We start from the raw sequence: 16,404 nt of genomic DNA, 5'->3' as shown, positions 1-16,404 counted from the left end.
GTTCAGCGATTCACTAGAAGGACTGCCATGACTCAGCATGTAATTTTACTCCGGGCTAAGATTTTTTACAGTGAAAGGATAAAAAGCAAAATCAGAAAGGGAAAATATACAAAATGTAGGGGAAACCAGGAACCGAGTTTGGAGAATCTTTTGCCTGTGGAGCCACACAATACTCACCTTATCCAGCAGAGGTTCAGTGTCCAGGAGTCTTACCTAGGACTGGTTATATAGGAACTCTGTCTAGCATTTCCAAATTCTAGAATCCTCAAAGGAGAGTAGGGTTTCAGCATGAACTACATTGTTTGTACAAACTGTTCAGGTACAATGAGACACTCTTGTCACTTAAGGAAGTTTCACATCACTGTTGGGAACTGTTTATCAGCCAAGTTCCCAGGTGCAAGCTAGAGTTAATCCTGCAAGCAGGATTTTCTGTAACTAAACAATCTCAGGCCTACTACACACTTTCCTACACAGAAGGTCTCCAGAGATTTTACAAGGTAAAGGATATTGCCTTTTTTTCCAAGTATGGAATCCCAAGTGAAAGATGCATCCATGTTCTCATCAATAAGTTAATTTATTTGATAGATACTTGTGATATGATGGAGACACTAAATCATAATACTCAAAGTGATCTATCTGTAGACAGTTGTTGAGGCCTCGGGCTGAGAATAAATAGCTGCAAAACACCCTTACGTTCAAAAGTATAAAGTAAGCCATTTTGCATGTCTTGCAAAGAGGGTAATGCAAGTAAACTGGGCAAACCTTAGCCTACACCCTACTTTAAGAGTTTACGGGGTGGTGATGGTAGAGGGCTTAAAGAAACCCATATGCTCAGAAAAATGAGAGGACTCTTGCTTTCATCCTCATGGTAACACATGAATTTCCATATAGAAACCTAGGGAAAGAGAAGGCCCACTAGCTATGGTTGTAATGCTGGGGCTTGTAGATTTTAATTTAGAGAAAATGAAGATAGGTTTGAATTTTCTGATGAAAAGTTGACTTCTGACACAGTGTCTATAGACTAAATGGAAAAATCAGAAATAGTATAGAAAAAAGGATTGATTGGCTTTAAAACAGACCAAAACTGAAAGATGGAAAAATGATGTGGACAATATTTTAATGAATATGGATGAATATGTGATATGATAAGTATCATAGAATAATATGTGTAATAAATTGGTATGATGGGATGCAAGGTTATCTGTTTCTTTTGTTTAGTAAGTATTACTAATGCACAGTTATATCCAGGAATAATCCAGGCAGGTTGGATTTGAAAGAAAATGTCTTTACACCAGAAACTCAAACATCAATAGACATAAAAGTATACACTAAAACTCAGTATCTTTATATCATAGAGATTTGAAAATAACACTCTCAATGTTGGGACTATTTTGTTTGCAACTCATTTTGAGGTTGTTGGTAATGTTTACCAAATTTTCTTGTATAAGTACTCCAGACCTTTCAAAACATGTTGTGTTTTTTAACACAGAAGATATTATTATAATCTCAATAGATGTAAATTTGTGGCCCTTTGACACACTGGCCATTTTTCATTCAGTGGTATTTACACACATTAGATAGTAATATGGGCGTCCCTGGTGACTCAGTGGTAGAGAATCCACCTGCCAATTCAGGAGACTCGAGTGTGATCCCCGGGTTGGGAAGATCCCCTGGAGAAGGAAATGGCAACCCACTCGAGTATTTTTGCCTGGGAAATCCCATGGACAGAGGATCCTGGTGGGCTACAGCCCATGAGTTGAAAAAGAGCTGGACATGACTTAGTGACTAATCAACAACAACAAGATAGTGATATGCTGCGTGCTTAATGCTCAGTCGCGCCCCACTCTTTGTGACCTCATTGACCGTAGCCCACCAGGCTCCTCCGCCCCTGGGGATTCTCCAAGCAAGAATACTGGAGTAGGTAGCCATTTCCTCCTCCAGGGATCTTTCCAACCCAGGGATCAAACCCAGGTCTCCCTCACTGCAGGCGGATTCTTTACCATCTGAGCCACCAGGGAAGCCCAGTGATATACTTAGTATAATGTGAAAGTTGCTGATTTGGTTGTTAAATTTGATTTTGTTGTTTAACTCTTTCCCAATACTTTGTGTTTTCTGATTTTTTAATAATAATGAAATACATTTCAAAATGAAAAAAATAGCATATCCTCTGGAGTGAAATAAAATAAATGAATTAATAGTAAACAACTTACATTAAAATATCAGTTATAAAATCTGATTTACCCATACTATGTGTGGGTAAATTTTCTATACTGTAGAATATTATCATGAAATGAGTGATTTTTTTCATATAGTATCTTCTTTCTAATTCTACTGCATATAATAATTTAAATGCTATTTATTCACATACATTTACAGACATAGTAAACCAATTTTCTAATTAAAAAAAAAACTATAGAGATTCTTACAAACATATTCTCTGATTTAGTATCTTTCATACTTTTTCTCTGAAATACAATGTGAAACTTTATTAATTAAAGAATTCATCAGCAGATGAATGGATAAGAAAGCTGTGGTACATATTCACAATGGAGTATTACTCAGCCATTAAAAAGAATACATTTGAATCAGTTCTAATGAGATGGATGAAACTGGAGCCTATTATACAGAGTGAAGTAAGGCAGAAAGAAAAACACCAATACAGTATACTAACACATATATATGGAATTTAGAAAGATGGTAATGACAACCCTGTATGCGAGACAGCAAAAGAGACACAGATGTATAGAACAGTCTTTTGGACTCTGTGGGAGAGGGAGCGGGGGGATGATTTGGGAGAATGGCATTAAAACATGTATAATATCATATGAGAAACAAATCATCAGTCCAGGTTAGATGCAGGATACAGGAAGCTTGGGGCTGGTGCACTGGGATGACCCAGAGGGATGGTATATGGAGGGAGGTGGGAGGGGGGTTCAGGATGGGGAACACGTGTACACCCGTGGTGGATGCATGTTGATGTATGGCAAAACCAATACAATATTGTAAAGTAAAAAAATAAATAAATAAAAAGAATTTAGCAGTTCTGAATGTTTAATTTCATAAACCTTTTCAGACATTCAGGAGAATGTCTGCTGTACTTGAATGCAATTAGTAATAAGCTTTAATAATTTTCCACAATGATTATTACACACGTGTTTTCAAACTACAAATGCTCTTGTAAAAAAATGTTTCCTTTTACTTTGCTCCAAATATTCATAATACTAGCAAAAGCTTCATCTTAATTTGATTTGTCAAGGAATAACTTCTGCTGCTTCTGGTTTTATCATTTATATGGTACTGAAGCCCATTTTCATTCAATGAATATTAATAGATTTACTGGAAATACGCCATTATCCTCTTTCATTTAATGGGTGACTTCAAAAGAAAAAAGAATAGACAAGAAAAATAAAGGAGGTAAAACAATGAAATATAACAGGTAGTGTAAAGATTTAAAGTGTTTTTTTTTTTTCTTTTGTAGTCTTATATCATGTCAGTGAAAATGTTAGATTTTTGTGCTTTCTTCTTGCCCCGGGCTCTCATGTCCCTGAAGAATTACTCCCTTAAAATCAGAGAGAGAAAATAAAGACATATACGCCTTAAACAAATATTGCGAACATTAAGTAAACAGAACTGTCTGTGTTCTTTAAAATTTCCTTTCAGTGGAATCCTGTTAAAGCAGTTTTTGTTCTGCCAACATTTCTCATTCAGGTGCCTTGGAGATAGGAGGTGTGGGTGGCAGTGACTAACCAAATGAACAACTATTATTTACCAAACAAATGTGGACAGATTATACTTGTGATCGCCTCCTGGAAGGAATCAAAACCACTGACCACAGTCAGACAATCTAAGAGGGCAGTAGGGTTTTTTTGTTTGTTTGTTTGGTTTATTGTTTTTAGCCACACCATGCAACCTGCAGGATCTTAGTTCCCCACACCAGGGATGGAACTCATGCCCCTGCCATGGAAGTGTGGAGTCCTAACCTCTGGACCGCCAGGGAATTCCCGGAAGTGGGGTTTTAACTGGTGGCATACTAAGTAATCTGACCAATTAAAGATCATTAACCTTTGTTGGCCATCTACATTGTGAAGTAATGAGCAAGGTTTTGGAGTTGCAAAGACTCCAAATACCCCTAGCCTTGAGTTTCTTGCAGACTAGTGTGGACTGCAGACATAACATATCACTTTAGTAGGATTTTCAAGTGTTAAGTGTTAAACTTGCTTGTACCACAGTCTTTCCCATTTCTATATATGATTGCTCCATTCTCCCAGTTAAGTCATCTTTGACTCCTCTTTTTTCTCATATCTCTGCGTTGAAGCTACAGGCAAATTCTGATGACTCTACCACAAAACATGTGCAGAATCTGACCACCTCTCACCAACTCCACTTTCTGGCCAAACCCACTATCATCTCTTATTTGGATTATTAAATCCAATCTGTTCTCCCTGCCTCCATTTTTGGGCCTTGTAAGTGTATTTTCAACATGGCAACAAGATTGCTCCAATTAAAATATGTCTGTTGGTTTAACTTGTACAAAACCTGCCAGTTGCTTCCCATTTCACTCAATACACTTCCCATTTCACTCCCTGCTTTCCTCCAGTGAAGGAGACTTCAAGTCTCCTCACTCACTCCACTCCCCATACTAACCCTTCCTTGAACTCAACATGCTCACTTTCACCTCAGGTCCTCTCTCCCTTCCTATTTTGTTTCCTCTTGCTCATAGTGTTCTTTCCCCTTATCTTCTCATCTCCTTTGTCATTTTCTCCATGAGGCCACTTTAGCACAGTTCAGTTCAGTTCAGTTCAGTCGCTCAATCATGTCCGACTCTTTGTGACCCCATGAATTGCACCATGCCAGGCCTCCCTGTCCATCACCATCTCCCGGAGTTCACTCAAACTCACGTCCATCAAGTCAGTGATTCCATCCAGCCATCTCATCCTCTTCCTTTATCTCTTGAAGATTGATCTATCAGATCAGATCAGATCAGATCAGTTGCTCAGTCGTGTCCGACTCTTTGCGACCCCATGAATCGCAGCACGCCAGGCCTCCCTGTCCATCACCAACTCCTGGAGTTCACTCAGACTCACGTCCATCGAGTCAGTGATGCCATCCAGCCATCTCATCCTCTTTCATCCCCTTCTCCTCCTGCCCCCAATCCCTCCCAGCATCAGAGTCTTTTTCAATGAGTCAACTCTTCGCATGAGGTGGCCAAAGTATTGGACTTTCAGCTTTAGCATCAGTCTTTCCAAAGAACACCCAGGACTGATGTCCTTTACAATGGACTGTTTGGATCTCCTTGCAGTCCAAGGGACTCTCAAGAGTCTTCTCCAACACCACAGTTCAAAAGCATCAATTCTTCGGGGCTCAGCTTTCTTCACAGTTCAACTCTCACATACATACATGACCACTGGAAAAACCAGCCTATCTCAAATTACAATCATCCTAATTCCCCACCACTCCTTATTCTACTTCCTGACATTTTTTCTCTATAGTATTTCCCACTATCTGACATCATAATTTTGTTTATGGGTTATTTGGGTCTACTGAATTGAATGTAACTTTCATGACTTTTTTTGTTTTGTTTTACTCGATCCTCTTTCTCTAGCACTTAGAAGACTGCCCAACAGAAAGCAGTTGCTCAATAAGTAACTGTTAAATGAGTGACTGTCTTTTTTGAAGTGCTGTCTCATTTTCTAAAGTAAACTTAGGCATTTTCTTTCTGGGTAGTCATAATAATTATAACAAACATGCCATTTATTTGTTCACATGTCAGGATGTATGACTGACTCTGAGTTTAACTACAGAGGCAGAGCTGGCTCCCTAATTTAGAGAGCCCAGGGCAAAATGTAAATGTAATCCCCTTGTTCAGAAACTAAGAATTTGAAGATGGAAACTGCCAAGTATTAAGCCAAGTGTGGGCCTCTTCTAAAGATAGGTTATATGCCCCTGAAGCCAGCACTGAAGAGGAACTATACATGTTTCCATTCATCCTCATGTATCAAAACAGAGCAATGCCCCTAGCACATAGTAGGGTCTCTATAAATGTTTGTTGACTGAATGCATGTATCTTTATCTGAAAGAAGAAAAGAAGATAAAAGGAATTTAAAAGTAGTTCACTTATATAGTACCATCACAAAATAGTTTTAGAAACATAATTAAAATGGGGAGCCTGAAGTAAGCTAAATATGTTTTGCAAGTGACAACTTCAGGGGGAAATCAAGATTGTGTGTTACCCTTAATTTGAATTCAGTGTTTCAGTGTTTCTGATGCAGATTAATTTTCAGAACTTTCTAAGTTTTCTATTTCAGAAATAAAAAAAAAAAAAACCAACAAGACAGAGATATGATCCTGATCTACTCTGTCTTTCCAAATAAATCTTTATTTTACTCAGCATGTAAAGCAACATCCTTTAATAAAATACTTCCTAAAATCATAAAGGTGATAGATATGATCAGTGGTGCATATATCTTGTGATTTAACTGTAGTAACTGAAAATAGGCAATCTAGTATCTAGACATCTTTTTCATTTGCTTGACACAAATTATGTATATCAGAATATATTTCTATAATATTTATTTGATTACAAATAAGTTGGTGCTCAACTCCCAAGTAGGAGAGAGATTTTTTATATCAGTGTGGTGCTGTGGCATATTTTAGAGAAAACAGGAATTTGAAAATGAGCTTTAAATCCCAAGAGAATTTCCCTTAAATTTAGAAGCCATGTCTATTTACAGATCACTTTAGAGGAAATGTTTACTCTATTTTCTTTTTCACTTACTAAAATAAAAAAAAGCCTGTAGGTCTGTGAAATCTGCAATGTACTGAATAGACATATGAAAATAGATATGATTGAATTAATAAATATAAAGAAGAGTGAGCCTTCTATAGCAGCAGGAGCAATGCAGGATCTTCAGTTAATCTATTCTTTCTTCATTTCCTCAAATCAACGCAGCCTTTTCTCATAAAGAACAACAATGATATGATAACACCTCATGTCTGTACAGCAGTTTTTATTTTTTCAAAGAAGTTTTTTTTCTGTTCTCACAGTATCATTGTTAGGAAAATAGAACAGGTAGGTCATTTTTATATCCTTCAGAAAATTGTGTATGCATTCACTGAGCATAACTTACAAAAAAAGGGAAAAATAAGAAGGTAAATGAGTATGAGGCTTCAGTTAGTATTTAGACTAGATTATTTTTTCTATATTTAAAAATTCATGTTTTTAAAATATTTTCTTATTGCCACTTAAGTATATCCAAACTTGTAAAATTGTAAATTTATTATCTACTTCTAAGTATTGTAAGAAGAGAGAAATAAAAGATTAATTCAGTGTAGAGATCAGTGTCATGGAGATTTTCATTCTTTCTTTGAAATCTATAAATCAGTGTTATTAACCTAAAGTTTGTAAATATAAAGTATATGTTATAATTGCTTACACAGTATTTTCTGAACATCATATAGGTATCTTTTTCTACACATGACACTCAAAACATATGTGATAATTTACCATATATTGACATTAGTATATTCAATGATATCCTCTGAATTCAGAAAATGACAACGTACCGAACTGTAGAATTTGATATTAATAAAGGGATTTCTTTGGAAGGAATGATGCTAAAGCTGAAACTCCAGTACTTTGGCCACCTCATGTGAAGAGTTGACTCATTGGAAAAGACTCTGATGCTGGGAGGGATTGGGGGCAGGAGGAGAAGGGGACGACAAAGGATGAGATGGCTGAATGGTATCACTGACTCGATGGACGTGAGTCTGAGTGAACTCCCGGAGTTGGTGATGGACAGGGAGGCCTGGCATGCTGAATTCATGGGGTAGCAAAGAGTTGGACACAACTGAGCGACTGAACTGAATTGAACTGAAAAATTTCATGGAATGATATTATATTCAATAATTCTGTGTCATATATAACCACTGACTTTATTAAATCTTAAACAATGAATGTAATTCAAAACTTTTCTTTTGGAATAGAAGAATTCAATATGATTATTTTACGAGTTAACTGGTTTCTTCCAGACAAATTAAAATCCGGTGATCACTTTTCTGCATATATTCTATTCTTGATGTGTCCGAAGAAAGAAACAGTTAAAGAGAATTGCAAAACCTGGAAAAAAGGGAAACAATAAGAGATTAAAATGTAGTCAATAAGAATAATTTGTAAAGTTAACACCATATAATCACCAAAATGTATTCTGCAAAGGGAAAAGGGAGGAAGGAGGGTGAGACCATTTCCGAATAAGATACATATCATTGTGAATAAGAAGTCAGCAGAGTAAGTCTTGTAGGGTACCCCAGATGTCATCAAGTTCATTTACAGAGAGGGTGAAGGAATGGAGTACTCAATTTTAATTACATGGGCTATCACTGGGCTAGATGCTGTGATAAACTGCTGATGTTTTGTGTTCATCATTTTTCTAATGTCATCACTTCCAAAAAACTGCCTCTTTTTGTTATAGGATCATGAAAGATGGTCTGGAAAGGGTAGATGATAAACTGGAACACAATAATATCCCCCATTCAGTCTTATATTAATTGCCTCAGGAATAATACAATAGAAAATAAACATTTAAAAAGAGGATCAATGCTTATAAGACTGTCTTGTTTACCACCATCCTGAGACTAAACACTCTTACCAGTTGAAAAGAATTTATGGAACTTTAGCTGAGGGCCCTGCTTGTTGTTCAGTTGCTAAGTTGTGTCCTGGTATTTGCATGCCAGGTTTCCCTGCCCTTCATCATCTCCCAGAGTTTGCTCAAACTCATGTCCATTGACTTGGTGATGCCATCCAGCCATCTCATCCTCTGTCACCCTCTTCTCCACCTGCCCTCTATCTTTTTCAGCATCAGGGTCTTTTCCAATAAGTTGGCTCTTCACATCACGTGGCCAAAGTATTGGAGCTTCAGCATCAGTCCTTCCAATGAATATTCAGGACTTATTTTCTTTAGAATTGAGTGGTTTGATCTCCTAGTCCAAGGGACTCGCAAGAGTCTTCTCCAGCATCACAATTCAAAACATTCTTCAGCATTCAGCCTTCTTTATGGTCCAATTCTCACATCTGTACATGACTGATGGAAAAGCCATACCTTTGACTACACAAAACTTTGTTGGCTAAGTGATGTCTCTGCTTTTTAAGACTCTGTGTAGATTTGTCATAGCTTTCCTTCCAGGGAGCAAGCATTTTTTTTAATTTCATGGCTACAGTCATTGTCTGCAGTGACTTTGGAGCCCAAGGTAAGAAAATATGTCACTGCTTCCACTTTTTCCCCATCTGTTTGCCATGAAGTGATGGGACTGGCTACCATGGTCTTAGTTTTTTGAATGTTGAGTTTTAAGCCAGCTTTTTCACTCTCCTCTTTCACCTTCTTCAAGTGACTCTTTATTTCCTCTCTGCATTCTGCCATTAGAGTGGTATCATCTGCATATCTGATGTTGATACTTTGTGGATCAACATAAATTAAATTTGCTATCCTATTTTGGCCAAATCACATGTTATATATTTATTCCGTTATACTCTACACAATAATAATCTATACAGTCTTACAATTTCTTTGAATCCATACCCTTCACTAGCTTTTATTGGTCTTCACTGGGACTGGAGAATTAAATACTATTTCTGAACCTTGATTTTGCAGTTGGCACACCCTGTAAGTCAAGGAATATGTAGATTTTGCTTCCCATTGTATCTCTAGCATCTAGTACAGCACCTGACACATAGTAGATGTTCTTCCCCCTTCCAAATTTATTCAATGAATGAATGAAGCAATGAATGAAAGAATGTATGATTGAATAGATTTACTAATGTCAAACATCTGCCTAGATTTAAGAAATTTGCCAGTGTACACACTGCCAATCATGGTCAACTCACTGCCAAGATAGGAAGTATTTTTTTTTTTTAATCACAAAGAAATGAAATTACTACCTGCCAGGAGAACAACTTATTTTTTTTTATAAAGCCATTAAAAACATGTGTTTATGTTTTTCTGAACATGCTATGAAGCCTGTGGGATTTTAGTTCCCCAACCAGGAATCGAACCCAAGCCCCCTGCATTGGAAGTGGGGTGTCTTAACCAACTGGACTGCCATGAAAGTCCTGGATGATAATGATTTCCAGGTTCCACCCAGGCTGATCTAAGGATATTGCCCTCAGTTGGGACCTCCTGTGTGTGAACAGTTTCAGGGTCCTGGCTCCTATTGGACTAATTAGTCTGCTTAGGTCTGCATCTGGTTGTTCTACAATCTATCCCATATACTTTATACTTAATTTTTAAAAAATCTTTAAACATATAAACAAAAACTTACCTCTGAAGCCAAAAGTCCAAAGTTAATTCCAATTAATGTCAAAGCATTAGCATGATACCATGTGCTGATTTTATTTTCACAACCCTAAGGAAAAGAACTTACTTAGATTGACTTGGAAATATAAATGGTTTTATACATAATTCCATTACAGAGAAGAGACAAAGAGGTTAGTAATGTACGAAAGTCTAAAAAGTAAGTCAACATCTAACTGGAGACTGGACTTTTAGCCCAGAGAGCTTCCTACAATAGCAAGATGCCTCAGCTGCTACTTTTTAAGCTGTTAAGATGTTGTCAGGCAGTTGAAATCAGAAATTTATTAAGTTTTGAGAGGGATTAGATTTTCTGAACACTACTGAAATTCAGCAGGGCATGTACTATTGCCTAACATGATATTTCCCAAAGAGAACCTTTCTTGGAGAATCTTCCAAATGGAGATTCCTTAAATGGAAATTCCTTAAGTGGAGATTAAATGGAATCCTTAAATGGAGAATCCTCCATTTCTCTATGAATGAATGATGTTATTGAAAGACATCTTAAAACTAGAATAACATCAATATATAAACTACACAACGTATTAGAAGTTATTGGATGGAAATCCCTAGTTTATCATGTCCTATATCTGTAGAGAGAAGTTGCTACAGATGAACCTCTTCTCTGGTTTCTGCCGCCTTTATGTGAACACCACCCTTGACACATCTGGGATTTCCTCCCTTAGTTTTTGTCAAACCTCATGCCTCTTTATTTCTGCTGTTGCAGTTCCTTTACCAGTCCTATACAATAGAGATTTACCAAAAGGATTTCCTCTGTTAAAAGATGGTTGCTGCTGCTGCTAAGTCACTTCAGTCGTATCCGCCTCTGTGCGACCCCATAGATGGCAGCCCACCAGGCTCCCCCATCCCTGGGATTCTCCAGGCAAGAACACTGGCGTGGGTTGCCATTTCCTTCTCCAATGCATGAAAGTGAAAAGTGAAAGTGAAGTCACTCAGTCATGTCCAACTCTCTGCGACACCATGGACTGCAGCCCACCAGGCTCCTCTGCCCATGGGATTTTCCAGGCGAGAGTACTGGAGTGGGGTGCCATTGCCTCCTCCAAAAGATGGTTGAGGAGAGAGTTAATGGAGTCCCAAGTTCTAGGCACACTTAGATCACATAACCCAGAAAGTTTAATGACTTTGTTATGTAACTGATATAATCCACTTCACTGTGGTTTCATTAGCAAGGTGCTTAAGAACCTAATAACCATGAATGGCATTGTTTTTAACACAACAATTTGCTCAGGATTCTAAAATGACTTGCAAAAAATAAAAACAAAAACAAAAAAAAACACAGGATACTGTAAACACTTGGAGAAGCCTTGGCTTATATTTACCTGTAGGTACGTTGCATTCAGTGGCTCATCACAAAACCACTTTCTTAATGTAGAATTTGTGCAAGAACATGGCACCTGTTCTGAATTTTCTTTATTCTTATTCTTGGTCCAATCTGTGTAATTTTTTCGGCCACAACACTGAAACTAGAAAAATGATTCTATAAGTTTTACTATAGAATATTCAAAATGCAGTCAATTATATGATCCTATGCTTCTCAAAGTGGTTTTATGATAAATTTATTAATTTATTCTGCATTGAAATATAACAGATTAAACAAATATATTTTTGTTTGTTTAAACAAAAATATTTTTTTGTTGCTGTTGCTGCTATGGTTGATATTAATCAGAATTAAAGATCTCTACTCATATAAGTGGGCTATGTTTAAATGAAATTATTATATCTGAATTTACCTTATAAAGTTCAGGATGAAAGATATACTTGACTTACTAAATCACATTTAGAGCCAGAACATGGGAGGGAGAATCCCTTGAGCCATACCTTCTCCTAACTATAACAGTTTTCTTTATGATTTATCCAAAATATGCTGCCATATGTGTTTAATATACATAGAGACTCAGGGTTGTTTCTACATTCTTAGGATTAATGTAAGATGTTAACCTTATATTTTGTATTGTGTGAAAAGCTGCCACCAAAAAAAAAAAAAAAAACCCAGAAAGGTAATAAGTAAAAGAGTCAGAAGTGATCAAGCATCTATGAAATGTCTCATTTCCAATCCTATCAAGTTGAGTTGAAAGGATGTGAAAGAATCAGCTTATATATTTGTCACCTAGAAAATAAGAGAAAGTTAAAGTGAGTAGATCATTATTTTCTAAACTTGTTATTGTAAGTTATAGCATCAGTACCACCTATGTTGCAACATGTGCCAACAATCTTGCCACAGTCTTGGAAACGTCAAATGGCTAACATAGTACTTTAGAGACTGGGAACTGAAAGTCAGTTAAACAATCAAATCTACATATACTATCTCAATGCTCAATGATATTCATGGCTAGGAAACATAAGCTGGATTCTCATTAATGACAGTGATGTCATACATATAGACATGTTTTCCTGCTGCTGCTGCTGCTGCTGCTAAGTTGCTTCAGTCGTGTCCGACTCTGTGCGACCCCATAGACGGCAGCCCACCAGGCTCCCCCGTCCCCGGGATTCTCCAGGCAAGAACACTGGAGTGGGTTGCCATTGCCTTCTCCAATGCGTGAAAGTGAAAAGTGAAAGTGAAGTCGCTCAGTCGTTTTCCTGGTTTATCAGTTAATGACCATAGGAAGGTTTGATACACTGCTATCAGTCAATGCTATCTGAAAATGCAATACCTTTTCAGATCACATACACCAAAGAAAAAATAAGGTGAATAAAATCATTTATAATAAATTTAAATTCTCCTAATAAGCATTTCTGTTATTAAATATACTAAAAATAGTAACTGTTTATGTGAAACTCTGGTATAGCACTTGAGCACAAAATCTAGTGTAGATTGTCAGGGATTGAATTTTGGCTGTGCCATCTATTAGCCATGTGGCACTGGCTAAGTTATGAATTTCTCTACCTTCATCTGCAAAATGAAGATAATAGTTCTTATCTCATTGGATTGAGAGGACTAAATGAGTTAATATATGCAAAGCACCTAAAAAAGGACCTGGGGCTATGTAAATGTTTGCTATTTTTTTTCTTAATCAAGCACTTACTATGTTCCTGTGTCAATCTATTCTTGTAACCATTTGGCTGAGTACACACATTCCCTTACCTTGCCAAGAAACATGTGAACAGTGAAATATAATTCTAACAACATTAGCTAACAAGTATTAAGTTGATACTGTGTCCCAGATCCAAGGCTTTCTATGTATTATGTATATGTTACTTCCTTTATTCTTGACAACCAGAGGTAGGGGTTATTCTGCCTATTTGTTAATACAGTACCTGAAGTTAAGAAGATTTCTTATCTAGGATCATAAAGTTACTACATGGCAAACCTGATGTTTAGGCTCAAATGGGAACCATCAGGATATTCTGCTGCCCAGCAGGGACTGGGCTTAGAATTTATCTCCCCCTGGATGCAACAGAGTAGATTATTGTTACACTTGGCAGAAGACTCCCAACACTTTTACAGCTGAATCCAGGTTAAAATGACCACCCATCAATTGACCCAGAAAAGCAGATACACCTTATAAAAGAAGGGTAAAACTCAAGATCTGTAAGTTTAGACAATACTATCCCACCTCATTTGTTTAGAAGAAATATAAGAACCTCTCATTCCTGTGCTCATCCCCTGTCCTTCCTTGTCTTCCCACATCTCAGCTGTCACCTTTGCTGTCTAATTTTTTACTTTTATGATAATTTCATCTTACTGTTTTCTGCAGAGCATTCAGAATCATCCACTTGGGTGTATCTTGAGGAAAATCCTCAGATCCATACTCAGAAATGATGGAATCAATTTTATCATGCCATGCTTGGTGAACCTATTGAAAATTTCATTAAAAATGAAAATTTGATAGAAACTTCCCTTATGGTTCCTCATAAAAAGTATTCAAACTCAGTTTGTTGCTTTCAACTTATTTCTAGGTGTTTTATTTTTCTTCCTATCATTATTATTAGCAATGAGCAAGTGTGAATACCTTTGGTATTTTACACTGTGATCTATAGGAAGACTACATTAGACTTCTTTTATGATTAGGAAGAAAGTTATGTGCTGCTCTCCTCAATGTTGAAAGGTTCTAACATTTTTTCTCATAATCTCAGGAAAAATTGCGAAAGACTTATAAATGGAAAAGATGACTGAGGATCTTTTCAATGAAAACTAGGTTTTCTCTAGTATACCTTCAGGGTTCTCTGATTCTATGAGTCTGTACTTTTCACAGTTTTTAATTTATTTTACAACTTTGTAAGTTGTGTGTTTGTTTGTCTCAGTCTCCCAATTCAAATGATTCTTTGTTGGAGAGAATTGCAGATGAACTCTTCCTGGTGGGGATGAAATTGATCCCTTTCCTTTCAAAGTCAGTTTTTATGTCAGTTTTTGTATCTATATAAATGTTTTCTCTTTGTACTCTCCTTCTAATTGGTTTTTATAACTAAACTAGTTCCCACATTAATCAAGATGTTAAATAAAATTATTAACCTGAATCTACTGTATATTTTACAAGAATTACATTTTGCAATTTAAAAATTATCTTTTTATAATGCTAAAGCAAAAATAATCATATCTGAAAGTTTGGGGGGAAATTGCTATTTTGAAGTCTAGATATTGCATGGGTAATTTTTAATAGGAACTTATATAAGCATTTAAAAGTTTATATGGCTTTCATAACTCAGTCCTAATTTGGTCCTAAAAATAGTAAAAGGTAGAAATTCAAGATAGTATTTTCATTTTATGAACCATGATATAGATACTCAGAGAATATGATCATTTCCTTTGTTTACATGAATGAAGAAGAGGTGTGACTTCTAAACCTAATTCATTTGAAATCTAGTCTAATACTTTCTCATTGTCATATGCTATCTTTGAATAATGAAAAGTAAATAACTGGTTGGAATACTACAATAATTAAGACATCTGTACATGTTAAACTCTTACACACTTACCTCTAAGAAGATTAGAATGATATAATGTGTTATTATATAATCTATTTCACATATTCTCTGAGTTAATTTTTATTCAGAATAGAAAATGATGCTTTTCTATTTTATACTCTTGTGATGACAGGGAGACATATCCTCATTTACCTTTTAAAGCTTAACTTGGGAGATTGAGAGTGCCTATGAATCAAACTTTAGTATATGAGTAAAAATGATTTTCATATATAATCTAGGTTACTACTATATAAATAAAATTCCCTCACACAATTTGAAAAATATCCAGTGAAGCCCCAGTGCATCTCTAACACTGAGTCAGCATTGTAAATGACATAAAATATTTAAAAGCTCGTGAGAGCTCAATCCAGTTGGAACTGTAGAAGTCAAGGTGATATAAACTAAGCCACTATCTCTAGGACTGGTTAATAAGTGTTAGAGTTCAGACTCTGTCATTTGGCCATGATATATTTTACATGTATTTCTCTGCTCAAAACCTCAGTTTTATGTTCTAGAAAGCAGGACTTAACAATGCATCTCTAGGGTTTGTTATGAGGATCAATAATATAGTGCCAATAAAGTACCTATCACATTCTTTGGCACATGGTGGTTATTATTAAATGATAGATTTTATTATTCTTAAAATAGGTGGAGGGGAGTATGTGAATAATACTTAAATAAATATGGGTGACATTGATTAACTACATCCATGTGTTAAAGGTCCAATATTCAGGTTCTATCACCAGGTCCAAAAGTTAGAGAATGATGTGTCGGGATCAAGACAGCTTTACAGGACTCACTTGACTGTATGTGCGTGCACACACACACATGCACACACATTTTTTCATGTGGAGAGAAGAAATTTTATATACAAATGCCAAGTCATTAACAATAGGCCCTAGGTAATTAGATACCCAGGACAGATGCCAAGCACAAGAGAGCAAATGAAACTGGAAAGCAATGGTGCTATACAGAAAAGATTTTGTTGAGGTTTGGCCATTAATTAAGAGTTTAATCTTTTGCTTTGATCATATATATATATATATATATATAGAGAGAGAGAGAGAGAGAGAGAGAAGGCAAGTGCAAGTGAGAGAGAGAGTTTGAAGGCTAGAAACCATAGGAATTGCTCAGGGTCTCC

The 16,404-nt window shown here is 36.3% G+C and overlaps 1 protein-coding gene across 7 annotated transcripts in view; it reads right to left on the bottom strand.

Annotated features, from left to right (window-relative positions):
- Positions 1 to 7,910: 7,910 nt before the first annotated feature.
- Positions 7,911 to 16,404, bottom strand: part of TSPAN19 (tetraspanin 19) — a 29,193-nt gene continuing 20,699 nt past the window's right edge. For 6 of the 7 annotated variants that reach the window (XM_055586494.1, XM_055586504.1, XM_055586513.1 and 3 more), the window contains exons 6-9: positions 14,045 to 14,155; positions 11,681 to 11,824; positions 10,312 to 10,395; positions 7,911 to 8,116 (exon numbers count right to left, since the gene is read on the bottom strand). In XM_055586494.1, coding sequence (XP_055442469.1) covers positions 8,048 to 8,116; positions 10,312 to 10,395; positions 11,681 to 11,824; positions 14,045 to 14,155 — 408 coding nt within the window. In that variant the 3' untranslated portion in view covers positions 7,911 to 8,047. The remainder of the gene's footprint in view (positions 8,117 to 10,311; positions 10,396 to 11,680; positions 11,825 to 14,044; positions 14,156 to 16,404) is intronic. The other variant, XM_055586476.1, reaches the window with a different exon arrangement.

The sequence above is a fragment of the Bubalus kerabau genome, chromosome 1 (assembly GCF_029407905.1).
Source record: "Bubalus kerabau isolate K-KA32 ecotype Philippines breed swamp buffalo chromosome 1, PCC_UOA_SB_1v2, whole genome shotgun sequence".
Lineage (NCBI taxonomy): Eukaryota > Metazoa > Chordata > Mammalia > Artiodactyla > Bovidae > Bubalus > Bubalus kerabau.
The sequence above is the reverse complement of the archived record's forward strand: the minus strand, read 5'-3'. Positions and strand labels throughout refer to the sequence as shown.